At 41.8% G+C, this 26,551-nt stretch overlaps 1 protein-coding gene across 1 annotated transcript; it reads left to right on the top strand.

The window, feature by feature from the left end:
- The first annotated feature begins 3,154 nt into the window (after positions 1-3,154).
- LOC133017984 (2-hydroxyacylsphingosine 1-beta-galactosyltransferase-like) lies at positions 3,155-21,270 on the top strand. The gene is made up of 6 exons (XM_061084271.1): positions 3,155-3,191; positions 8,947-9,779; positions 13,442-13,584; positions 17,174-17,250; positions 18,212-18,431; positions 19,048-21,270. Exons 2-6 carry the CDS (start codon positions 8,949-8,951, stop codon positions 19,427-19,429), a joined length of 1,653 nt encoding a protein of 550 aa, XP_060940254.1. The 5' UTR covers positions 3,155-3,191; positions 8,947-8,948; the 3' UTR covers positions 19,430-21,270.
- The last annotated feature ends 5,281 nt before the right edge of the window (positions 21,271-26,551 follow it).

Raw genomic sequence — 26,551 nt, 5'->3', positions numbered from 1 at the left:
CTGCATGTACTGCTTGGTCCGTCCACACCCTTCTTGGATTGGACGACCCGGTGGATGCTGAGGCCCAGTGGCCAGTAGCCTTGTGGCATATAACTGTTAATGTGATGACTCAGAGCATAGCTGAGGAAATGGGATTGTGAGGGCAGTGAATGTATCGAGAGAGATAACCAGTGTGTGTGTGTGTGGGGGGCAGATGCATAAACAAATGGATCGCTGTTAGAGAAGAAGCATCCGTTTGTCTTGCACCACACACAGTATGAGGCTCAGCTCTCTAACCCCACCTACCCCCAAATTGGTGTGCATTTCCTTAAAGGGGACATATCATGAAAATTCCACTTTTGTAGTGCTTCTACACGTTAATATGGGTATCTATCTGGCATGTCTACAGTCCCCAAAACTCTGGAAAAAAACAACTCCCGCGATTTGTTATGGTTCCTCTATGTCAGAAACGATACGCTTGAGTGCGTCCAATGGGATTACGACCGAAAAGTACGTCATGGTCGAACCATGCCCATGTAGGGAGTCTCGCTACATGGCCTTGGACCGCCCCCCACCATCATCTCATATCAGCTCCGGGGAGAGACGGCCTGGCTTTGTCAGCGCCGTCTCCCCAGGGAGAGACGGTGGAGCTAGCATTAGCATTAGCATTGGCGCCGACGGGGCTCCATCGTCTCACCGGCTCCAAGTGATGGAAACGCAACAGACAGGCGTAGCTCCGGGAGGAACCCGGGGCTTATCGCGGCGCACACCAACAGACTTTTGCCAATTCTTTCCGGGACGTTGCCTTCAAATATGAATTCAATCCATTTCGCTCTTGTGTCTTCTGAGGCTGGGACGTTACGTACAGATCTGTGCGGATCTGTGCAGCCGACCACAGCGCATCTTGGTCAAAACAGGTCAATCTGGGGAGGGCTGTTTTAGACAGGGTAAAAAGAGTGCTGTTTTAAATGCTCCTTGTGGTATTTTGACCAAAATATGTTTCAGACATTTCATTAAGACCCCAATGAACCATATCAACTGTGGTAAAATGGGCATAATATGTCTCCTTTAACTCTGTGTGTGTGTGTGTGTGTGTGTGTGTGTGTGTGTGTGTGTGTGTGTGTGTGTTTACCATGCAAACACACACATTTCTTGGCGACAGTCAAATCCCGGTATCAGCACAAACACAATGAACCCCCTCTTTACATTCTTTATGTCCATCACTGGCAGTGTTTGGATGTCTGATAAGCATCAGTGCTCTGTCAACTTTTACGTCAGTTGGGTTGAAGCATCCCCCATTCCTAGGCTGTCTCCCGGAGGTGATTTCGAACTAATCACACACAAGCTTTCTTTGCTTCACAGTGTGTGTGTGTGTGTGTGTGTTAATGGAATTGTATTTCATTTCTGTTAATAAATGAGTTGTTTGATGAGTAAAGACTAAACTATCAATTAAACCCTCTTCACATTCATTATCAGATACTGAAAACGGGCATTTCTGTTGATCTGGAAAATACAGTACACACACACTTGCACACACACAAGGCCTGTAGTGCAGATGGTGGAATAATGTGGCTCAGCACAACACTTTGCTGAGGATAGCTAATTATCTCGCTGATTATTAAGATATATTACAAAGCAGTTTTTGCCAAAGCGGTTTAGTAGAAAAGAGAGGTGGATTCTAGAAGGAACGTTTTTCCAACGCTTTAGAAATTTAACAGACAGACAAAGAGACGGAGAGAAAGATAGATAGATAGATAGATAGATAGATAGATAGATAGATAGATAGATAGATAGATAGATAGATAGATAGATAGATAGATAGATAGATAGATAGATAGATAGATAGATAGATAGATAGATAGATAGATAGATAGATAGATGGACAGAAAGGGTGGTAGGTAGGAAGGTATATAAATAAAGACAGACACACACATTAACTTTTGTTAATCAACATTTATGACTGGCACCACGGCAACTCAAAAGTTTGTCCTATCATACACATGTTCTAACGCAACATGCTGCTTCTATCATGCAGGGTAGGCAGGGTGTGGCTAAGGGGGTAGAGCGGTCGTTTCCTTACCAGCAGGTATGTGGTTTGATACCAGTCTTCCTACTCTGGTTGCCGTGGTGTCCTTTGGCAAGGTACTGAACCCAAAATTGGCCATCATAGAAAAAATGTGCTGGCCACCCTACTTGTATCAAATAGCAGATTGATTTTTTTTTTTCACAGGAAAATGTATATGATGACCTCTCGTTTTTTAAATAATTTAAAACAGATTATCGTTGAGTTCCAGTCTGTTCCTTTGGAACTTATCGATGAATCACTTCATAGGTAATAAGAGCATTTTAAGAATACAGAATATCAGACAAGTTTTTAATCTTTCAAAATCTTTATATTTAACCACTGAAAATCATGAAGATCAGATTTTTATATATTTACTTTGCAGACAGACAGACGGACAGATATATATATATATATATCTCTCTCTCTATATATATATATATATATATATATATAAATAGATAGATAGATATAAATAGATAGATAGGTGAACCTTTACAGTATGACTGCCTCCTTACTATGAAATACAGAGGGATTATATAAATCCTATATCAGATATAACTGAAGCATCAGTAAATGCCAATAATACACAATGGATTACACAAGACTTCACCATTGGAAATGGGAAACGGGCGTTTGGACGTGATACCTTTTAATAACTAAAATACTCATCAGACTTTGGAGAATTTGAATGATCAGACAACTGAAATGCCTGAGAATATGAATTTGGATCCAGCAGGTAAATGTCTTCCCTCGCCCCCCCCCCCCCCCCCCCCCCCCCACCTGCTGACAGTGTCAACACAGATGAGGAACTCAGGTGAAGCGAGGGCCCGTGTGAGCTGATACTCGAGTGTGGCTTCACTCCTCTCTCCCTCTCTTTCTCCCTCCCTCTCTCTGCCACTCCCTTTCTTTCCATCTCGTAACTGCAGCATGTCCCGCCTCCTGTCCCCAGCAGTGACTCTCTCTCTCTCTCTCTCTCTCTCTCTCACACACACACACACACACACACACACTCTGCCCTGCCCTCTACACTCGGCCCGAGGATAACTTCTTTCCTTTCCCCTGCACGGCCCCTCGTCCCCTCACCTGGAAGAAAGGAGCAGGTCTACTTCACTTCACCCCCCTCTTCAACGTCAACTTCTCCGCAGAGGTAAGAAGACGCACGTCCACCTGCTCCACATCCGGGACACAGCGTGTGTCAGGTGGGACTACAGGTGCAGCAGGAACACCACCGGGGGTTTCACCTTTCTGCAGCCTTCATTCCCGCTGCTGTAGTTTCATACGAACGGGGGGGGAATCGCTAAAGTTGACACACAAGAAGTGTTGAGTTAAAACTTCTGCGTTCTTTTCGGGGAAAGCTCCTGAGACAAGTGAAAGCTGAGGCGGCTGGTGTGGCGTTCACGTCCTCCGCGAAATTGTCACCATTGATTCTGGCATTGGAAGACTTGTTTTTGTTACCCTAAAGTTTCACTTCTTACGTTTCGATAGCAATATCCTCAAACCTTTTATTTGAAATACCTACTACTTCCTTTAGACACTCAGAATGAACTTAGTACTCTGTTATATGTATAATTTACCATGAGACATGCCCTAGGTAATGAATGTGTTGCTCTAAAAACACTGTTGTGAAACCACCTCGTCTGAGTTAAGCATTTTATGGCATTTTATTATTCTTTTTATCAGGCTAATTGGAGATATGAACATCATAACACACACACTTTATGGTTCTGCTTCCGTCACTGACATGTTACTCATGTCAAAGTCCACATGTGCAATGGGATTTTATTGTATTGTGACTAGAGAGCTGGTATGAACTACACCCAAAAAGCCGATTTGACTCGATTGCAGTAGTCGTGTCAGTGCTGAAAACAATCACCTGATGTTTCAAAATGTTTTGTATCTGCAGGTGACGGGTACATGAGGAGCTCCTCCTCTCGGGTTTCTAATAATTATGCCAGCGTCACTCTGACTTGCATTTGAATTGAGGCATTCACTCATTCCCTCAGAAATTCTTTGTGGTATCGCTTACCCACTCAAAAAGTATTTTATTTGTCATGAGGTGTGCCTTCGCCTAACCTAATGATAAGGAATAAAAGGATAAATCCACATGCCCTGAGGAGACCAGTCTAACTAGAAGGAAACGTGTACTCAGGTATTACAGTTGTTTGCTAATGTTAATATCCTAACAGTTCTTTTCTTCAGGTAAATAAATTGTGCATTAATCCCTTTTTTAGATTTCCATCACAGTCCCCAATGTGTTTTAATTTTTTTTTAAATTTTAATAAGATTACATTTTGAACAATGTGGTGTTTCATTATACAGAAGACACATGCAAAGCTTTACAAACACTACAATATACTTAGTTACATAGTTGCCACAAACTTTTCTCCAGTTTAAAGTTGTAAATGTTTTTTCTTTCAACATACGTTAAGTGTAGCAATATCCTTTCACATTCCTTCATCCTCGTTACATTTTAACCTTGTTTCAGGTATATTACTGTTATATTTTTTCAATTTGACGGGGGGGTTACACAATGCTGCATCGACACCTATAATGAAGTGTCTTTACATTAGTGTTGGCTTCTTTTTTCGGAGGTTCCTCACAGTATATGTATCAGTTACTTGATATGTCCTATTTTAAATCTGCTATAATGTTTCTGAAACCAAGACTAAAACCGTGATACATATGTGTCCAATCCCATGTGACAGTACATGGTCTGCATGGTCCTATCCCAAAGGTGCAGCCTGTTGAGCTCACAATACTTATGGGACATTTGTATATTTTGTAAACAACCCACATCATGATTTAGCAATGCCCGCTGGTGTAAAAGTTAGCTAAGCATGATTAGCCCAAGATTGATAATAACACTGACAGACACACCAACCGGTCGAAATCAGCAGTGTGGGGACATTAAGGTAATTTCTCGCCCCTCCAACTAAAGGAAACACAAAAAAGAAAAGAAGTAGACCTATTAATCAAACTGTTTCTCAAGTGTCAAGGACTGTGGAACAGAACCGTAGGTACACCCCCCCCCCACTGCTCTGCATGCATCAAGCTTGGACACTGAGAATTCATTAGAATCAAAAATGGAATCAGACCAACTGTACATGAATGATATTAATCCATTAACTCTTAATTCTGACAGCTTGAGTCTTCCAGTGTAGAAAGGGCATGACATATGAAAAGATAGAAAATATAACAGCGATGGACCAACCCTAAGGCAATTTGTATTTCATATAAAGTTTCATAAAGTTTCATTCAGTGATATTGAAAAAGATATGTGGCTTTAGATAATATTTTCATGTTTAATACTTTAATTCTCCTTTATTAGGATTGCTGTAATTTCCCGCTGAGGTATAGTTGTGTCTAATTTTAGCAACAAAATGACATCATCTACAAAGAAATTTACTATGTGATCTCTGTTGCTATTTTTAACTCCCATATGTCTGTTAGCTGAAAAGGCTATTGCTAATGGTTATATATATGGCTTGAATAAAGGGATGACAATTATGTATAGCAGCTGTTGACTGTTGGAGAGGCAGAGCCTGTCCGACCTGTTCTTGTGGTTTTATGGTTGTGGTGTGGAAGAGCTAGTTTCTGAGTAAGTACTATCAAAGGCAAGAGGAGAACATAAAGGTGTAATGAAAGGAGTTGAATTGTACATGGAATTTGGTTTGGTCTGTAAACAGCCTTGGTTGATTAATGTTGGTGGACGGTGTCCTTCATGCTAAATACCTATAAACTGATGTCCAATCCCATATAACCCAGTTTGTGTCTCGGTTCCGTGGGATTGTTACAGCCCTGGGTAGAAGATGTTTATTTTTCAAGAAAACACATTTGAACAGAAACGTGTGAGTGGACGAGTGAGTGGTGTTTTCTCACCATGTTAAATGGAGATACAAGACTTGCGCTGTGGCCTGTGTATACACTGTGTGTCAAATGCTGACAAAGCTTTAAGAGATAAGGGCATGTCAGAGAGACCATGTTGCTATGATAAACAGCTCCTCATGTGCCATGGCATAAAGAAGAAACAAGTGCTTTTTCCACTTTCATGTAACTGTTGGAGTTTGACTTCTGATGAGTTCCATAGTACAGTTAATGACGTTCCAGGTATAGGTAGTTTATCTGTCCTGGAGCTGTACCGCATGTATGACAGGCCTTTTGGTTTATGTCTTGCTTAGCTAGTTCTACCATGTTGTAACCTTTTGCAACAAATAACAGAGATGAATCTTTCTCAGTGCATTTGCAACATAAGATGCAAAAATACACAGCTTGGACCATCTTGTGTTTGACCTCGTATCAGCTTCTTGGAAGCTACATCTCCCCTCTCAACAGGGTGCACTGAGCTAATGAACCCCTACTGTGGAAGCAGCACGACTGCTCCTCCCTAAATCAAGAGAATGTTGCTCTAGATTATGGTATAAGAGAGCGATAATCACTTTGTCATTACTGTCTTGTGTCACTCTTAATGGACTCACATTTCTTTGAGGAAACAATAATTGGTCTGATCTTCAATTATACGCAACACAAAGCTGCAACAAAAGCCAATTCATTTGAGATGTTAACGGAGATATGATCAGAGTTTATAATTGGATTTTTTTGTGTCGAAAGTGGTAGTTGGTTACACAGAAAATGCAAATAGCTTCAGTCATGCTGTGTTGATCTCAATCTTAGGAAACTTTCACCTCCCCTCGTTTGTTAGGTAGATTTTACAAAATGATGAGTCTTTGCCGCAATTTGTAATGTGGACTTCATAAATTCAGATGCAATTGTTGGAGTTTGATCTGTCGATACACTTTCACAATATTTAGAACACATGACCTAAATCTCAGAATGGATAAATAAATGGATTTATAAAAATGAATTGAATAGAAAGTAAAGTTGATGTACAATGCAGTTACGTGCATTTTGTGGTTGTACAAAGTTTTCATGGTACTACCTCTGGATATTTGTTTTGCATTTATTAGCATTGATGAATGATTCTTGATGAATTAATGAACTGCGCATGATTCAGAGAAACTGAAACTGTGTAAAACAATAACAGTACTTGTTGCTTTTGTGTGTAGTATGAAAATATTGTGGAGGAGACTTATACACAATGTCTATTCATCAGTGTTATTATACTCAATATTTGCGTAAATCATATAATTGTAATGAGGATAGTAGAATTTTTCATATCATATAACCTTATTGACTTATTTATTTATTATTAACCACTTGTTGAACATTATATGAAACGCCTTCGACACCTTTTTCCTTAAAATGTCCTTCAAACTGTTTTTTCCTCATGTTTTAAACATTTGAGTGATTTTATTTGTCATCCCCTCTTTATCTTCACCCATTGTCTTGTGTCCTTCAATTCTCTCAATTCAGATAATTTACCCAGCACTCCCTGTGTGCAAGGTAACCAGACCCCATTGTTAGTAACTTAAGTCATGACACATCCCAGTCCTCAGTAGACAGTGGTTGGTTTCTATAGATACCGTCAACAGTCTGGGCCGAGAAGTGTTTGTAACGCTATCCTCGGGACAATGCTAAACTAAATGCTGGGCACATTGAGTCCTCTTTCTATCAGGTCGCAGCTGTTTGCAAAGAGAAACTCCATATTGTGGAAAAACAGGTGGTTGATAGACAATATAATCCTGTGTAGATACTATCAGAGGAGACAATATGGGCAGCGCCATGTGATAGTGATTCAAAAGTAATGTTAACGACACAAAGAGACAATACTCATCGGATGATGAAACAGGAAGCCAGAGATATTGTGTGGGGCTGACAGGAAAAACAACTTCTCATACAGGTGAGGGTGAAAGGTTGCTGCAGCCTGTCGCAGTGAGCAGTGGACGAGAGGCAGGATATATGACCAGGTCATCAGTATGAAACAGAGACGTAGATATGTCACACACACACCTGTTGGTATAAAACAGCATTTGGCCTTATATTTATACATTGCATCCTGAGTTATTTTATGTTCCAATCCAACTCCAAGGTCACTCTTGGAGTGAAATTCATATTTTATATTTTCATCCAAAGGTCAGAACAACCTGTGCAGCGGAAAGTACAAATTAGTCATTGTAGATATTAATAACATGGATATTTTATAAAGCGGTTTGCAGTGTTGATTATTAATCAAAGGGAGAGTGAGTGTAGGCATAGGACACAGGCTATGACTCGATTCTAGGATAACGAGATAATGGTGCTTTGTGTTTGTGTAAAGAGCGGCTGGAGGTTTAGAATGACGCTGGTGCTACCCACTCCCACTCCATGTCTGTGATGGCTGTGCACAGTTAGGACGGTCGCATTAACAGTTAATTTAGAGTAAATGTAAAGCACTGAGATAAAATCATGTAGGGCTGTAGACAATCGGTATTGGTCAAATACAATCTTAAGAATCGATTGGTTGCAGGAGAATGTAGATTAACTAAATGCATTTTGAATAATCATTTAATGCTTGTATTTGCAGTATTTGAAGTAATTTAACTTAAATACTTTGAAATATGATAATTATGTCATGTTAGTCAAATCAAAGCCTCAAGCATTTAAAAACGAAATTGATGTAGAATGTTTCACAGATGACAGAGTACGTCGTCCTACTGTTTTTAGTCGCCATTTTGGGTTTTGAGCTGTGATATGGTGTGAACTGCTTCCTGCTAAGTTAACACTCAACATGATTTGAAATCTGTTTTTAAAAATGTAGCCACCCAGTGACTTGTTTGACACGGTGTCAATTGGTTTGGAGTCGACTCTACAAAAACTACTTATGCATATGTATGATCTATGATACATTTATCCCACCCATACTTATTTGGGGTGTTGCAGCAACACTGACTCATATCTGCATTATGAAACCTTTGTCCTCCGCTTTTATTTTCATCCTAACATTTCTCCTTTCTGTTTCATTTCAGCCATGTTACTACCTTCGTCTCTACTCCTCCTCCTGCTGGGCCTCCTCTCATGGAGTCCCTGTGCATCGTGTGCTAAAGTGATCGTGGTCCCGCCCATCATGTTTGAATCTCACCTCTACATCTTCAAGACTCTGGCCACGGCTCTGCAGCAGGAAGGCCATGAGAGCCATTTCCTAGTTTCCGAAGGTCGTGAGGTTCCCCCATCTCCTCACTACCACTTACAGCGCTATCCAGGGATCTTTAACAGCAGCACGGCTGACAGTTTCCTCCAGTCCAAGGTCACTAACATCTTCTCGGGCCGTCTGACGTTTCTGGAACTGTTTGACATTCTTGACCACTACTCTCAGAACTGTGATGCTGTAGTTGGCAATGCTGAGGTGATGAAGCGGCTCAAGGAGGCAAAGTTTGACCTGCTGCTGGTGGACCCTAATGAGATGTGTGGTTTTGTGATTGCTCATATCCTGGGCGTGCAGTATGCTGTGTTCAGCACTGGTCTGTGGTACCCCGCTGAGGTCGGGGCCCCGGCCCCTCTATCGTACGTCCCTGAATTCAACTCGCTGCTGACCGACCGCATGTCTCTGCTGCAGAGGATCACAAACACAGCCGTTTACCTGGTGCAGCGCTTTGGAGTCCATTATATTGCATTACCCAAGTATGACCGGATAATGAAGAAGCATGGGGTGACGCCTCAAGTAGCCATGGCCGACTTGGTGCAAGGCAGCCAGCTGTGGATGCTGTGCACTGACATGGCGCTGGAATTCCCCAGGCCCACCCTGCCACATGTGGTGTACATAGGAGGCATCCTCACCCAGCCCCCCAACCCACTGCCACAGGTCAGTACTGAGACACACAGACACCTGATAAGCACATGATGAGACGGATAAAGACAAACAGAAAGAGTTGTTTGTGTGTAGCAGTTGTTTCGTGTCTTGTACAAAAGGGCATATAGAGTTTAACTTGTGAGAATCTTTGTGTCCTAGACAGAAGAAGTAGGAGTGGGCGATACAGATAAAATCCTTCACACTGTATATACTTTTATATCATGTTATCATTGTACATGAAGTGAAGTTAGTCCATTTTCTGGAAGGTAAATTGACAGCAGTGTCTGCCATCGGGCACATCCATCACATTAAATGCCATCACGATTCACAAAGTCATATAAAATCCCAATGTGGTCATAAATCAGTCCTGTTCACTGATATGAAACATTTCTCACAGTGGGTTAATACCAGCAGATGTAAAGGGACTGTTACTGCAGTATAAAGCATATGGCAAAAATGCCTGATGGGCAACCGATTTATATCATCTTGTCATAGATAGTAAATTGTCATATCATCCAACTCTCCGATAGAGTCAGTGCACTTGTGTCTGATCAGTTAACACTCACGTTAACTCATGCGTGAATATAGGGTCTGTGTGCCACTAGTGTTGCACAAGTTCTGCAATACAATGGCAAATTAATGCAACAGAGTTTGACAATGACATTACGCAAATGTATGGACAAATTGGAATGTAAAGCCATATTGTCCCCCTTCACACTGGCTTGGGAGAAGTTGTAGGACATTTAAGTAGAGCACACATGTTTTCCGATATAACACAGAGGTGAGAACTGAGGACATTTATTTTTCACTTCCTTATACACATTGGGAAATTTGTTTTTTTTCCACATTTTTGTGGCCCACTGGTTTTTCATCTTTTCTTGTAACTCCGCTAGGGTTGTTGTGATTTCATCCCCCTAGTCATTTGTCTGTTGGTTTGTTTGTGTATAAGCAAGAATAACCACAAACAACTGAGCAGAGTTTCTCCAGACTTTCTGCGGCTGGTCCCCTGGTATGAAGTCTGCCGACAGTCAGGAGAAGCTCATGTGTTCACAGAGCAGGAGATCCTCAGTTGAAAAGCTGAGGACCTCTTGTTGCGTTCTTCTTGTATGAAAGCAAAACTTCTCGAAAAAGTCTGGACTCAATTCTCCGGCGTTCTTTCAGAGGTCGTGTGTGTAATTTGGTTCAGTTTGATTGGATGTAAGTGGACTGATGGGCCTTGCTGGAGGTATGGGCTCTACTGAACTGCTGTTGTAGTTTCATATTGTTGAGTGTTCCTATATTTTTTGTATTTACATCATTGTGTCTCCTATCACTTGGTATCTCTTATTATCACACCCTGCCACAAAGGCAGCCTTCATAGATGATGCTGGGGTGAGGATGGGTTTGGGTTGAATGGACACGGCTGGGTTTTTTTGAGTAGAGAGGGAGGGCAGGGCGAGGGGGGTCATGGAGAGCAGAGGCGGGTGGTGACGGGGCTCGGTCCAGCATTCAAATGCCGAGGGCGCGGGCCGGCGGCATCTACTGCGGAGGATTTTGGAATGCCACTCCAGCCAATAGGGAGCATTGTGCAGCCTTGTGTGGAGGGAGTTATAATGGAAGTGGTGGGAGAACGAGGCCATTGTTCTTGGCAGATCGCTGGGGACACTGAGACTCTTTTATGGGGTCACTGAGGCGTTGTAGGGACAGTAGGGTCGTGCTGCTGGCACACAGAGCCCAGTGTGCCCCTTAGGCTGCTCCGTGCCAGGGCCGGCCTTAGCTGCCGCAGCTGGACCATTGACCCCCCCTCTCTATTTGTTGTGTCTCTCCAACATGGCCGCTTCCTGGTCAGTCCCACCCTCTGTCCGTCCTTGCATCCTAACTTAAATACCATACAAAGAACTGCTGCCTTGCAAAATGCACAGAAAGTGCTTCTTGGAGCTGTGAAACTCCTCTACACGCTTTGACTTCTCAGTAACATCACTGACCTGACGATCAGCTAATGTCAGGCTGTCATACCCCCCTATACGCACACACTTCACCCCTGTCCCAAGAAGCAGTTTTACTAGGCAAGAACAACAAACTGGAGGAGGAGGACAGTATTGTCTCAAGTTTTGCAGTGTCCTGTAAAGGCTGAATAATGCAAGCTACAAAACAAAGTTAAATAATATTCTTGCCTTAACATGGTCAAATGGGGGACTGGCAAAGAAAGCTGGTGAAGTCAGTGAAGTGTGGTGATTAAAAGTAACTAGGACTTTGTTTCTAGAGGATCATGCTCTAACGTTTTCTCAAAGCATCACAAAAGACATTAATTTTACCTTCATTTTATTGAGGTGGCTGTTTACTTGAGTGGATTCTGCCCCAACAAGTGTAAGAGAGGAAATTATGTTATGGATGTGGTTGACTTGTTTATTTGCTGGATTCAGTGGCTCTGTGCCTCTTTTTCTGGCCCTTGAACAGTTTTATGATGTTTTGTGATCATCAGGGTTCTGATTTCAATCCAACCTCCAAGTCAATCAAATTGCAGAGTTGTTATCTGATCTCTTGGGAGAATACAATCCTTTTTGACCTCATGTACAGACATGAATTATAAAACCAAATGCAGCAGGCAAGACATTAACTTTGACGTCATGTTAACTGAAGGGTAAATTTAGCCAAACATTAATGTAAATTACTCTAATGTGGTTTTCTGTTTGAAAGAATGATTTACTCTGGTTCACAAAGAGGACACCCTACTGACCTGCATACTCACATTGGAGAAATAAGGTCATGTAAAGCTGGGTTTTCACCACAGGTGTCTTTTAACAGTGGAACAATGGTCTGCATTTGGCCTAAACATGGCTTAAGAACTATCTGGACTATCAATCTTGTTCATACGAAGTTGTGACATTTGACAGTTGCATCCGACACTAGCCTGTGTCCTGCATGATAAACTATTACAAATTTCCTGCATTTGAATTTAAGAGGTCTACATTGAAATATTTTTAGAAGTGGTTCCAGCTGGAAATTGCATGTGTGGGTTGTATAGTCTAGTTTATCTGCCTGTTACTTTTAATTTACAGCATGATTAAACAATCTTGGTGTCCTGTATGCTCATTGGTTAATTTATGCAGCAGAGGTCACTGAGGTTGATGCCATCATCCCATATTTATCTGTAAACCTGTAAATCCTTTACAAAATTAGTGTGAGATAAAGACAACAAAGCAATAAAGTTTATTTGAGCAGCCTGTTTTTATTTTTTATGTCTCAGTGCTTTGATTGTTGTGTTTTTTTCCCATCAATGCAGTAAAAACTAGAATGACACTCAGTAGAGGCTGAACAATCCCACACAAAAGGGAAGTGGTCTGAATACCTAGATTATTCATTTGTCATGAAACATCATCCTAAATTGTGGAAAATCAACATCCAGGCATTATTCTCTTAAAAAAGTAACCCACCATAATCCACAGTCGCACCAAAAATTATTTCATATCCCAGGCTCCATCCGTCTACCCAGTTTAGTCTAAATTGTTTTTGGAGTTTCTGCCTAAACCTTCTAATAAATACCCCAACAAACAGACACAGGTGAAAACATAACCTCTTTGGTGGATGTAATAATCTGAGGACTTAAGCTCTTGAATTACAATCAGCAGTTATCTACAATTTGTATTTTAGCAATCCTACAAAATGAGTCTGTCTTCTTCCTTCTCATATTTCAGGATTTCGAGGCGTGGGTCAATGACACAGCGGAGCATGGCTTTGTGGTCGTGTCGTTTGGAGCTGGAGTCAAGTACCTATCCCATGACATCGCTCACAAACTGGCAGGAGCCCTCGCCAGGCTGCCCCAGCGTGTCGTCTGGAGGTACAGTATTTTCTCTCTCACTTTCACTCACACAGTACATAGCTTATCAGCTTGACAAATGTGATCCTCCGAAGGTGCCGAGGTTCTAGTTTTAGATTTTTCCTCCACTCAGCAATAAGGGGACTCTGGATGTCAGAGCACTCACTGTGTATACATCACGTGTTATATGGACCCGCCCTAAATCAGCTCTTTGGGCCAAAGTCCATATTCCCACCTCACATTTGCTACAGTGTATTATCTCAGGTTATCAGCTTGATCAAACATCTGAGTAATGCATCCTGACCTTTGAGAGACTTATTTGCTCTTCTAAAGGAGACCGATAATCTCCGGATGAAAACAGATTGTGATGGGGCCACCTTTTTAACGAATGTTGACATTTTTGTATGATTACCAAGGTCACATAAAACTAGTGATTTATGCAGCACATTATCTCAGTTCAACACACTGTCAGTTTGAAGGTACGCGGTTTACTTCAGCCATGGGAAAGGAAAATACAAATGTGAAAAGGGAAACAGTGTAAACATTGGTGGATGAGCAAATATAAATAGCTGCAGGAGAGTTATTTAAAACCATGACGATTAACTTAGTCTTTGTTCTGTTGACAGACAGGCGTTGTGTTCCGTTAGACTGGAACCTGAACCTGAAAGAATAAATTGAGTAGATTTTGCTGGTCAAAGGTCACTGTTACCCTACTATAAAATGTGTTTGTATTGTGAACACAATATCTCAAGAACGCCTCGAGGAAATTTCTTCAAATTTGCGCAATATATTCACTTGGACTCATGGATGAACTGATTAGAATTTAGTGGTCAAAGGTCAAGGTCACGCAGACCTTATGTTCTCTTGATGATATTATGATATTAGGTACAACCATAGGGAATTTCCTTACATCAGGTTCAAATGTTCACTTGGACACAAAGATGAAATGAATGGATTTTGGAGGTCACAGGTAAATTTCACAAAACTGTTTTTTGCTTCGTATCTTCAGCTTTGAGAGAATTATTTCAAATTTGGAACAAGTGTTCATGGATTAATTCATGAGATTTGGGCTCAAAATTCAAATGTCAAGGTCACGGTGATCTCACAAAACATGTTCCTGGCATTGAACATGATATCTCAAGCCCGACTTAAGGGAATTTCTTCACATTTTAACCAATTTTCCCTTGGACTCAAAGATGAACTGATTGATTATCAGTGGTCAAAGGTAACACAGGGCAGCGCCGGGCACACAACCGCAGGATTTTTATTTCTAGTTCCACTGTAATGCTCTATTTGATATTTTATTGTATTTTAGCCGCGATAAGCTGGAGCTGTTTATCAGTGTGTGTTGGTGTTTGTCATCACAGAATAAATGCAGATGTGTTCATCACACTGTGTTCCTTCCCAGTGAGGGAGATAGGTGTTCTGAAAAACGAATCTACTAGTAATCATTGAGACAGCAATCCTCCATTGTCTGTGGCCTTAGCTGGACAAATGCTACAAGAGTGAAAATAAATGTGTAGTTTTTTAATCCATGAACCTGTTAATCTTATTTCAGCATATTTGAGTTTGTGATTCAATGACCACACTCACAGACACATTATTTTACAAGTCATTTCTATCTCATAAATGTTTTAAAGAAAAGTTGATTTGTCATCCAAACTGTCCCAGGTTGCATTATACATCTTACTGGCCACTATAATCTTCATACACTGTGTAGGTTGACCTGATCTGGAATGTCTCGACTCGTGTATAACTCTGCAGGAACAGAGCCTTCGGTGTTGAATATATATGCACATTGTTTCCAAGCCTGACTTTTCTATAGGTCATTATGTAGATCAATGTTAATGGTTAACATGCTTCTGTGTGCAGAGGTTGGTGGCTGGTGCATAATGTCACATTTACACAACTGACCAAAAGGTGCAGAAACCTTTCACAAGCTGTGTTTGTGTTTTAGAACGGTTCAGAATAGTTAACGTTTTTGTGGCTTTAGTTGATCGAACATCACCCTTTTGTACTTTTCTGGCCTCTTTTTTTAAACTTTATTTATTTATCTTTGCTTAAGTGAATGTTCACATGACGCCGTTTTAGATTTAGGTAACCCCTTTGTTTTAATATAAATTTTAATTTTCACCTTTTGAATAAAAAATGTTTTTTATATTGTCCTAATGAAAACCTGATGCTGAACATTCAATATTGTTCACAAGGGTTTACATTTAGCCTTTAATTTCAGTTGACTAGTGGTTATTGAAGACAAATTTATTATCTCATTATTGTTCATTAAATCATCTAATCATCATTATCTAAGTTCCACATTACTGTTGTGGTGTGATATTATAATAGCAGACTGTATTTGACAGTTACATGGATACAACAAATGCAGGCCAGCAGTAAATCCTCCCTTAATGAGTATTGTAACAATTAGTTTTTATTGAATGTGTTTAAGACGATAGTGATTTCATTTAATGCTCATTAAGGAGGCTGCATTTCTAGGAGCTGTTGTTGAACTATGTTGGGTTATACTCAGAAGTGTATTTGTGATCTTATTTCATAGAAGAGGTTATGAAACACCTGGGGTTTTTTAAAGGTGGCGATTGAGGATGCATGGGGTGTAACTTCCACAGGAGCTTAGCATGCGAGAAGCAGCAAGTTACAGACTTTGAGAGGTTGGAAAACTCTGTGAAATTTAGTGGCTGGCACTCAGACAGAGAATTGGGCAGAATCAGTGGAGGGACTTATGAGGATCAGACTGCGGTTGTAGTGTCTGCTTGGAAGTAGGCGGCTGTCAAAACGCTCGCCATGGTTGCAGCAGTCTGGGTGAAAAGGACTATGTGGGGTAACAAGGACGTTTCCTTTGGCCTTCAGCGTGTGGTTAATAATTTGTGAAAATTAACATTTTAAGTATATTACATTGCAAAGGCAAATGAAACGCACACTGTCTTCTCAAGCGCTGACCTTTCACGGTGAGCGATCGGATAATGATGCTTCACATGTAGGTACCTGACCCGCTCTGCAGGTGACGGGAGACCACCATCTGAGACCGGTAGCCATAAGAAGGAGACTTTTGTGAGTCCCAAAAGTGTGACATTAAATGTGGCTTCCACTGAGAGGATGGAAAAGGAAGAGGGCTGATGAAGGATGGAGAGCAGGCCAAATGAATCTTGTCATTGATAATTGGCTGGATGAATGTGGGCTTTGAATGGCAGGACAGTGAATTGGTGCTTTGTTGGACAGAGAAAGAGAGATGAAAGAGTCTGGGTGAGAGAGGGAGGGAGACAGAGAGAGAGAGACGGACAAATGGGGGTCATAATGTAGCATGCACATGTATTGTACGCTGGGTCTGTCGGAGAATGCTTCCGCACACACAACCACAAAAAGATTAGATTTTATAAGATACCCCGTTTGAATTCCCCCTTTGTTCTCTTTCTTTACCATGTTAATGTTTAACTCAACTGCTTCATTTGACCATATGAGTATACTGTATATGGTCTCGTTCACACATTTTTATTATTATTATTTAAAACTGTACATGTTTATTCTACCCTCACTATGTGGGTGTGTATCACAGCTTTCTGTTTCTCTTTCATTCATTGTTTCCTTTGTTCCTCAGATTCTCTGGAGTTCCACCCAGTAACCTTGGCAACAACACCAAGCTTGTGGACTGGATGCCTCAGAACGACTTATTGGGTGAGCACATTAAGAAAGCAACATGTGACGGGAAGTTCTCTTATCGTCAGTCAAACTCACTCATTTAACAATTCATTGTACCAGAGCATTTACAGTGAAATGTATTTTTCTGCACTTGCGAAATCTTTGGTATGAGCCCAGGATACTATTTTTGAACACAGCACATTTCCTCATACGTCTGGCCACAGACATGTTTTGACACATTATTGATCTAGGTTTTTTTTTCTCATGCAAGATGCTCCTCTGGGGTGTGGCATTGGAGTTGCTCCTAGTTAATAACCACAGAAGCGAGGAGAATGTGGCTGTGTGAGCCATTGTGTGCCATGTCAGGAATGTACAACCTGCAGATATAAGACTAGAAGTCCTTTATTAGTCCCACAATGGGGAAATTTGTAATGTTACAGCAGCAGAACACAACACTTAAGTAGCATGCAGTGGTTGGATGAAGGAGTATAAAGAAATATAAATCTACAACAATATATAGAAAAAATATATATAAATGTGATTAAACCGGTATATACAGTGTAAAGAAGTATATCATGTGTCAGAGTCTGTACAGTAAATGGATGGTACATAAACGTTTTTACTGCAAAGAAAGTTTTACAAATGAGTAAATTATATTATATGTATATATATATATCGACAGCTAGCATTGTATTCTGCAGCAGTGTAACAGCAAGTGGTTCGCCAAGACATCAAATACTGAAAACGTCTGTCTGACTTTCTGTTGTGTCACTAATCGACATTTTAAAGCTAAGAGATTTTTCAACATTCTCAGAGAATAATGTATTTAAATAATCTGACGGTCAAGGGAGTGATTTTTATGAGCGTGTGCAATTTGCATAAACCAAATATAAACCAAATATAAATTTGAATAGTCTAAAAACAAATGTCAAAATGAAACCAGTGAACAAAACCAAACACACAAAAAAAACCTCCCTCATGCTTCCGGTCAATCTAGGCCACGCCAACACAAGGGCGTTCCTGAGCCACGGCGGCCTGAACAGCATCTACGAGGCCATGTACCACGGGGTGCCGGTGGTGGGTGTGCCCCTGTTCGGAGACCACTATGACACCATGACTCGTGTGGCGGCCAAAGGTATGGGTGTCATGCTACACTGGAAGTACATGACCGAGGAAGACCTCTATACAGCCTTGAACAGCGTCATCAAAGAAACCAGGTGAGAATTGAATGTCATAAAGTTCAAAATCCTTATCAAAGCATGGACACGTAAAAAAACATTCAACACTGATTAATGTTAGACCTGATCATGCAACTCACTGAAGAGGGTTTAATGTGTTGTCTCTCCAGAGCCAGTACTTTTAGTTCATGTGCTTTAATGACATAGTTACTAAGGAAATCCACTTTTAGGCGATAATTTAAGTCTTTGATGTGCTCGTGAGAGATGGAAAGTTAAGCATCTACATTGCCCTGGCAAATGCTGATGATGAAGATCATATATGATTAAAAGCTCCATACTAAACCTGATATCCTGTATTACGTAATTTGAGAACTTGTTGCAAAATATATGATGGGCAATTTTGATTGTAATATCTCTTTCTCCTGCCTGGAGCCGCATTTACCTTCATGAATGTGTCATTGTTTTTCACTGCCATCTGGTGACTATCCCTGTTAATCACCACTCTTTAATATCCTAATACTAATCTTTTCTGTCCCTTTTTTGATAGTTGGTTATTTCCTGATATAGTTGTGCCCTCTAGAGTGTATAGATATAGTCCAATGAGACTCCTTATAATGTCGTCTTACCCTTGTTTCCCTTCTTTGTACCGACGCAGGTATCGCCAGCAAGCGCGTCTTCTCTCCAACATTCACAAAGACCAGCCAGGCCACCCCGTGACCAGAGCAGCCTACTGGATCAGCTACCTCATCCGTCACAACGGTGCTAGCCACCTGCGCTCCGCCGTGTACGAGGTGTCCCCCTACCAGTACTTCCTGCTGGACGTGATCGTCACCGTAGCAGCTGCCTTGGCTCTGAGCGTCTACGCCCTCAAGAAGTTGGCACGGTTGCTGAGAGGGAAAGTGGAGGACCAGGGCAGAGGAGCAGGAAGCACCAGGGATGATGCTAACATGGCCAACGGACATTGCCATAAGGAGAGCATGGCCAACGGGAAACACAAACGCAATGGCTCCTTGAAAACCGAGAAGAAGATGAATTAACGTTTGGAGTGGCCAAGAGGGACGAGGAAGAAGTTGCCCTAAGGACTCAGCTCTAGGTTTGGTTTAGTGATTTTGTACAAGCTTGAAAAGAAAGCTGTTCTTAGGTCTGCGTCAAGAGGCAACTGCTACTCCGATCAAGAGGGTGTTGGAGAATGCACAATGCAATGTGTGTGGGTACAGAACAAGGCATTGGGTGCTCAGAATCTGTGTGTGTGTGTGAGTGTCTGTGTGTGTGTAGGTGTATTTGTACGTGTGCACTGAGGCGAACTTAACAAGAACTCATAACAACAGCATCTAGCGCAATGCAAAACCAAATTGGAAAGTCAATGAGGATGAAGCACAGGAAAGACACATCGGAGGACGTTGTTTCTACATGTGTGTGTCTTCTCTCCTGCGTGTTCTCTGTCGTCTTCCTGCCTGAGGAGGGGTAAAATCCTGAGCGCCACCCCTCAACCTCTGAACAAAAGCACAAAATATTTAGGATTGAATGTTTTTAACTGGACAAACTCTGCTTCAAAGGGTGTAAATACAGGATAAATCTATTTATTACTGTAAAGAATTGCATTTTAAACTTGGACCTTTCTTCTTTTAAGTTATTACATGTGTTAGTGGTGTGATAGCATGGTTGTAGACACTCCCTCTGCTAAGCCAATATACACACAACACTGTGTCCCTCATATTAGAGAAACATACAGAGTAAAAAGCCGCAGTTATTGTAACGCCTGGGCCACACTGGGTGTGTGTGCAGCACATGGCGGCTGTGTCGCTGACCTGCTGCATCTCGCCTGCATCTATTATTCACACAGGGAGTATGACTGTTGCATGCCTTCTGCAGAGCTGCTACGTGTTTAGGTTCCTTCTGATTCTTCTAATCTGAAACGGGTATAGGAAGTGTTGCAAATATTTATATATTCGTGACATATTTGTCAGATAGACATTTTAAATGTGGTTAAAGATTGTTTTTATGTCTATTTTGCTGGGAACCGTGGGTGGTACACAGAGAAAATAGGCCCCAACTCTTGAGAAGAGCGGCTCACAGGCAGGAGATGTGTGTCTGAGACAAGCCGCTCTCGTATCCAGTGTGGCCCAGGTGTTAGAACGCATCATACACCTGCGCTGTCGGCAGCTGCAACCATCCACAGTATCACCGGGGCTTTGTTTTTCTTTTTAAAACCAATCAGGTAAATATATTTGTCAGAGTTTCCCTTTTCACATGATAGTGCCAACATGGGACTGTTTGTTCTGGTGGAGAATAGCTCCACTGATCTCTGTTTGGCTTATCAGTGTGAAAAGGGCCATCATGTTATTATCAAAAAGGTATAATAATAATGGCTGTAACTACTGCTGATACTGTGGATGAGTCAGAGAAGCATTGATCTACCATCACTTGCCCCATCAGTTCTTCGCCTTAATTCTTCCCCCCTTATCTATTTATTGATTAGTATGCATTCATCACTTGATTGCCATTTTTAGTGCGACACTTGACTTTGTACATCAAACCTCTGGGATCATTTGTCTTTAATGCTAGTTTTAAACGACACTGTTCACTCAGCTCTTCTCTCCTGTAAGGTAAAGTCCGATTTATCTCATTCAGGTTCATGTGCGAACTATATATAGTCCTATTTAGCTTATGAATAATTATATTAACTGAATGAGAATGATTCACATTCTGTATGTGGCCTTTTATAATGCAGATGTTTGTGTATGCAGAATGCTTGATACCAATATGTGTGTTTGTTGTTTCAATGCTCGTGCTTTTCGATACCTGTACAGCTTTAGCCAGAGTATGGGTGTAAGCAGAAGAAGTATGTTTTATCCCACCGAGAGACATGTTAAAACAATGACTGGCATTTTACTCTTTCTCTGAAGTCAATCCATCATGCAACAGATCCACTTGTATGTCCATGATAAGGATTCTTTGTTATTTTCTTTCAATAAGACTGAACTGGAACACATCTTTACGTGTAAGCCCTTTACACATATGTTTTACTCTTGTTTCTTGGCCAGCGTGAAGCAGCCATGTCTATTCATTCCAAATGCAGATGGCGGATATGTGTAAGAGAAAAGATCGTCCATGCTGCGATATTCTCTTGAACCAGGGAGATCAACTTACAGGGAAAACTAGAAGGGTATCTGGAGTGTGTGGAGGTTCAGGTATCGTGGTTATAATTACATTTCAAAAAGAGCAGGGGCTCATGTACATTCATGCATCCATCCATCTTCTCTACCACTTATACTTAAAGGGTTGAAGTGGGGGTGGAGCCAATCTCAGCTGACACTGGGCTTGTGACGGGTAGATCCTGGACTGGTAGCTCATGGGAATGGGACGTAAAAATCTCATGAACGTTACTCTTCCAGTTGGACAGTTTGGGAAACTACCAGGTCAGACGTGCTGTTCCAGACACTTACTTTTAACATTTGCAAATTGCAACCTCATTTTGTTTTTTCCTGCAAAAATTCTATTCACCCGCTTGATAAAACCTCACGTGTAAACAATGAGAGGGATGTCAATTTGGAGGTATCAGAGGAGATCAACCTAACCTGTTGAAGTTGTTGTACATAACAACATCCAACGTTTTCACAAATCCTGTACGATATTTGAGAAAAGCTTCATTATCCTCCTTTTTCTGTGAGCTACTCTAACACCTGCACAGCCCAACCCCCAACCTGCTTAAAACAGAGACTTTTATACTTGAATCATCATCTTTCGTCATCGTCGTCAATTTATAAGCTGTTGGGTATTTGGGGGTGTGCCAGTGTTTCACAAGCTATGACCAGGGTTAGGAGAGGAAAAAAAAGAGTTGTGAATATATATATTTTTTAATTGTTTCAGTATTAATGTTGTTATAGCCCTCGTAGTTAAATGCTTTCCATCCTTTAATTATCTCTTACGTCTCTGTGGTCACTCTGCAGTCTGACATGTCTGTGTTTCAGCTTGAACACGTTCTTTGTTGTCTGTCATCAAATGTCCACTCGTATGTTCCATTTGTCCACCTCTGTTTCCTTACCCACAACTTCCTGGTGTTTGGCTGTTGTCTTTCTCGTCTGGTCTTTTTCTTCTACCCCCTATTCGATATCTCTGCTAGTTATGTTTTTAGTTCATTCAACCTTTATTTGAAAAATACATTATGTCCTGCATTTTTCTTCCATGTGTGTCCATGTTGTACATAGAACAATGTAAACAAAATACTAATGCTGAATAAAAATTACATATTTTGTTTGCATGAAATGAAACTTTCTTTTCTTGAAAAAATCAAGCTTCTGAAACATAAAATCTAATTCAGTTGGTAAAACGATGAATGAAAAGTAGAGGAAAAAGTTAGAATCACAGAGGTTTGTTCACTCAAGATAGTTTAACTTGTGTTGATAAATGCTAGTTGCATGTTATCAGCACCACTGTACGAAGGATGAGCACATGCGCTCCTCACAGGTTCGGCGACCCGATAAGACCTGATGTTGATTACAGCACTCGATGCTGCAGGTCTCCGTTTGATAGGGCATGTATAGGTTTTCTGTCGGGGAATTGTTACCAGGCAGCAAGAGGTTTTTTTTGTAGGTATCAAATGGTGGAATCATCTAAAGTAGCAAGCTGCACGCACACATGCACACAAGCTGTGCCGACAGATAGGGTTATCTAATGCTGTATGTTCTCACTGAGTGAGGCTAGGGTAACAAAACACCCAGCCTGGTACCCTGCCTCGCTTACTGGCCCTCTTAATTATTCACACCGCCTGCAGGGGCCTGCAGACCTCTCTCTCTCTCTATCTCTCTCTCTCTCTCTCTCTCTCTCACACACACACACACACACAGTCAAAGGCATCTGCAGGTATGTTTAATTCACGCTCTCAGAGTTGTTATCTCTTGTTGTCGCTGGTGGCCAAACCGGGCACCGTTCTGTTCATCGGGACAGGAAGTGCACGCGGGGGGGAGAGAACTGGGAGGGCAGGCCTCTGCTGATGTGGAATGTGATATCACAGGGAGCACAGTGGACATCATTCATGACATCCTGCATTCATTCTCTGCCATGCACCACTCCCTCTCCTCAGACCTTGTAAGTGCCTATTATTTACCTCTCCTCTCCACCTCAAAGGACAATCATCAGCAGCAATTATCCACTTTTTGCTGAACTAAGTGGGCTCGCTGCATTAAGTAAGTAGGAGTCCTCCCACTCCAGATCCAAGAGATGGATTTGCAAGGAGTTTGACAACAGGGTGTGCTCCGAGCCTCTGCACGGCCTTTATCGGAAAGTCTGGATGAAAGGAAAGTGCATGTGTGCTTTTCGACAAGGATGTCATTCTAGCTTGTGGGTGGTTTGGTGTGTGTGTGTGTGAAGCCTCGGGGTGTGTGCCACTTTAGAAATTGTTGACTTAGCTTCTTTTAAGCTTGAATGAGCGATGGTCAACCCTCTGTGTTTATTCATCTCTGTCACAGAACATTTATTCCAAGCAGCTCTGCCCATGGATCTGCCCAGATATAAACATATCATGTTCCTATGCGGTTTAGGATTAACAAACTCTCCCACTCCTGAATCAACCCACAGCTAAACCGACTTCCGCAACACACATAATGGTAAAACACAAAGATCAACAATTTCACTGGGAAATTCCAAATTAATTCCAGACTAATTCCAGAAACGTCTGTTTGTGTGTGGAATGTACAAAACGTTCATCTTATCGGCTTCATTATTGCCATGTGTAGTCTGAGGTCCAATTTAAATTTAAAAATATGTTACGTTCAATATGAAACAAATAACAAATATTTATATAGGTATGATCAGATCTGGCCTGCAGAAGTTTTCTAATTTCACGCTGCACAATAGACTGATTATAAAAAAAGCTCTGCACACAACGTCCAACACAGAAACATTAAAAAGTGACAGTATATTGTAGAACTGTTTGAGCAGGACTCACCAATGACGAGGACTAACAGCCCATTCCAAACAGGCAGGTTTAGATCAGGCACTGTACAAATAAAGTTAAGTTTAATTAAAGTGCTGAGATCATTCTGTTTTCTAAATAACCCCATGTGTTGTTTGATCGTCCTCACACGCCAACAATCCCATCTTTACATTTGTACCCTGTTGCTGCAAAACCATGTGAAAAATAACAACCTCCTTCCCTTGAGCAAAAATAGCCTCGGTCCTCACACATATTTCGGGATATGGTTCGTCTTATTACGGCAGCAGCGAGGTGCTACCTTGTGCGCGGTGTGTACTTTGCTCTTTAAGCTAAAAATATTTGCTTTTCCTTCAGAGAGCTCTCTCGCTGCGTGTTGCCTTGTCACACTCAAGAGATGGAGACAAGGAACAAGTGTAGCCTTGGCGCACATAATGAGAGGACTCCTCTGTGGAAGACTCGGCTAAGGGCTTTCCTTTGGTCCTCCTTTGCTTACTTTTTCTTCTTTTTTTCAGGGTCAGCCGTGTGTTTCAAGTTCTGAAAGGTTAGGATCAATACGACCGAGGGCAGCATCTGTGTAACAAGTATCACAAAGATGTGTGTCTGTACTGTGGGAGAAGGAAATTACCCTGCAGGTTACTCTCATGTCCAGTAGAGGGTAGTAGTATTCCATAATCAAGTGCTCTGGTGGCTCTGTCTCTGTCTGAGCTTGTCTCCATAAACCAACAGCTGATGAACCTGTTGGGTGAAGTTGGAAATGCAAAGGTCTTGCAACAGCCTATAATTGTGTGTGTGTGTGTGTGAGCGCGGCCTCCTGTACATTCCTATGTGGAGCTGGACGTCTGTCTTCATTTTGGTCCAGTATATCTCTGATGTCTGTCCCAATGTGACAGATGTGGCCCGGTCCAGAAGTGGATGAGGAGAAACCTTGGTGGAATACAGGCCAAACACCAGGGGCCCACCCCAGTGCTGTGTAGGTGTCTGTGAGGCGTGTGTGTGTGTGCGTGTGAACTATTTCAAATGAAAGTTAAATGGTCCGTGTGGAAAAACAAGGAGCACTCAGCAGCCTCAGAGTCAAGATGAAGCCAAAAAAAGACGAGTGCAGGTAATAAATAACTTCAACAAGCAAAACATAATCTGCATGTGCTATATTTGTCAGTTCAGGCCCTACGTGTGCGCATATGTATATATGTGTGTGTGTGTGTGTGTGTGTGTGTGTGTGTGTGTGTGTGTGTGTGTGTGTGTGTGTGTGTGTGTGTGTCGAAAAGCTTAGGATAGATGGAGTCCTGTCACTGTGTCTCCATGGAGATAAGAGAAGCCTGACAGCGAGCGAGAGAGACTGACAGCTTTTATATCAATCATACTGACTTATAACGTTATGGGGGTTAGGAGAGGATATTAAGTTGGACCCAAATATAAATCAGTGTCATGTGGTTTGTATGTGGACAGCTGTTGTCAGTTTGGCCTCACCTTCTGCTGTAATCTCTGAACTCCAATGACCACACGTAAACTTGCACACATACTCACGCACACGCACACACACACACACACACACACACACACACACACACACACACACACACACACACACACACACACACAAACACACTCAATGCACTCACACACAAGCGGACAGATGCCAGTGTGTGTGTCACCCATCTCTAAGTGCCTGGACAACGCCCAAAGGAGAGCGTTGGCCAAATGTTGTCCTGGCACCAAAATCAACATCTTACAGCTTCTCCCTGATCTACTGTAATTCTCTCTTTCATCCATATTACTTTTGCTGTATCTTCCTTCTCTTCTTCTTCTCCCCCCCCCCCTTCCTTTACCATCCTCCCCCTCTGTATATCCACTCTTCGTTTCCACGCCTCCCAACACCGTCCAAAACCCCGGAGTCTCAGCGAGCCTGTAAGCCGATGCAGCGTATCTGTGAGGAATTGGGAATTCAATTGGAGAAAATCAGGCTTTTGAGTTTTCAGCCAGATATTTAATTATGGGTGTGAATTATGGCTGCGTCGCCGCGGGGACACAGCGGAGAGGTAATGTGACTAAGTAAACAATAAATAAGCCCCAAAATAAACATAAAGTCAATGCCCTGCTTGATTAGAAAGGTAGCACCCGCCACTGCCCGCCCCCCCGCTAAACCTCCCATTCTGACTTTAGCCAGCAAAATCTAGATACTCTACACTGTGTATGTGTGGAGAGGAAAAGTTGGGGGGTGTAGTGG

The sequence above is a fragment of the Limanda limanda genome, chromosome 2 (genome assembly GCF_963576545.1).
Source record: "Limanda limanda chromosome 2, fLimLim1.1, whole genome shotgun sequence".
In the NCBI taxonomy this organism is placed as follows: Eukaryota; Metazoa; Chordata; class Actinopteri; order Pleuronectiformes; family Pleuronectidae; genus Limanda; species Limanda limanda.
The sequence above is the reverse complement of the archived record's forward strand: the minus strand, read 5'-3'. Positions and strand labels throughout refer to the sequence as shown.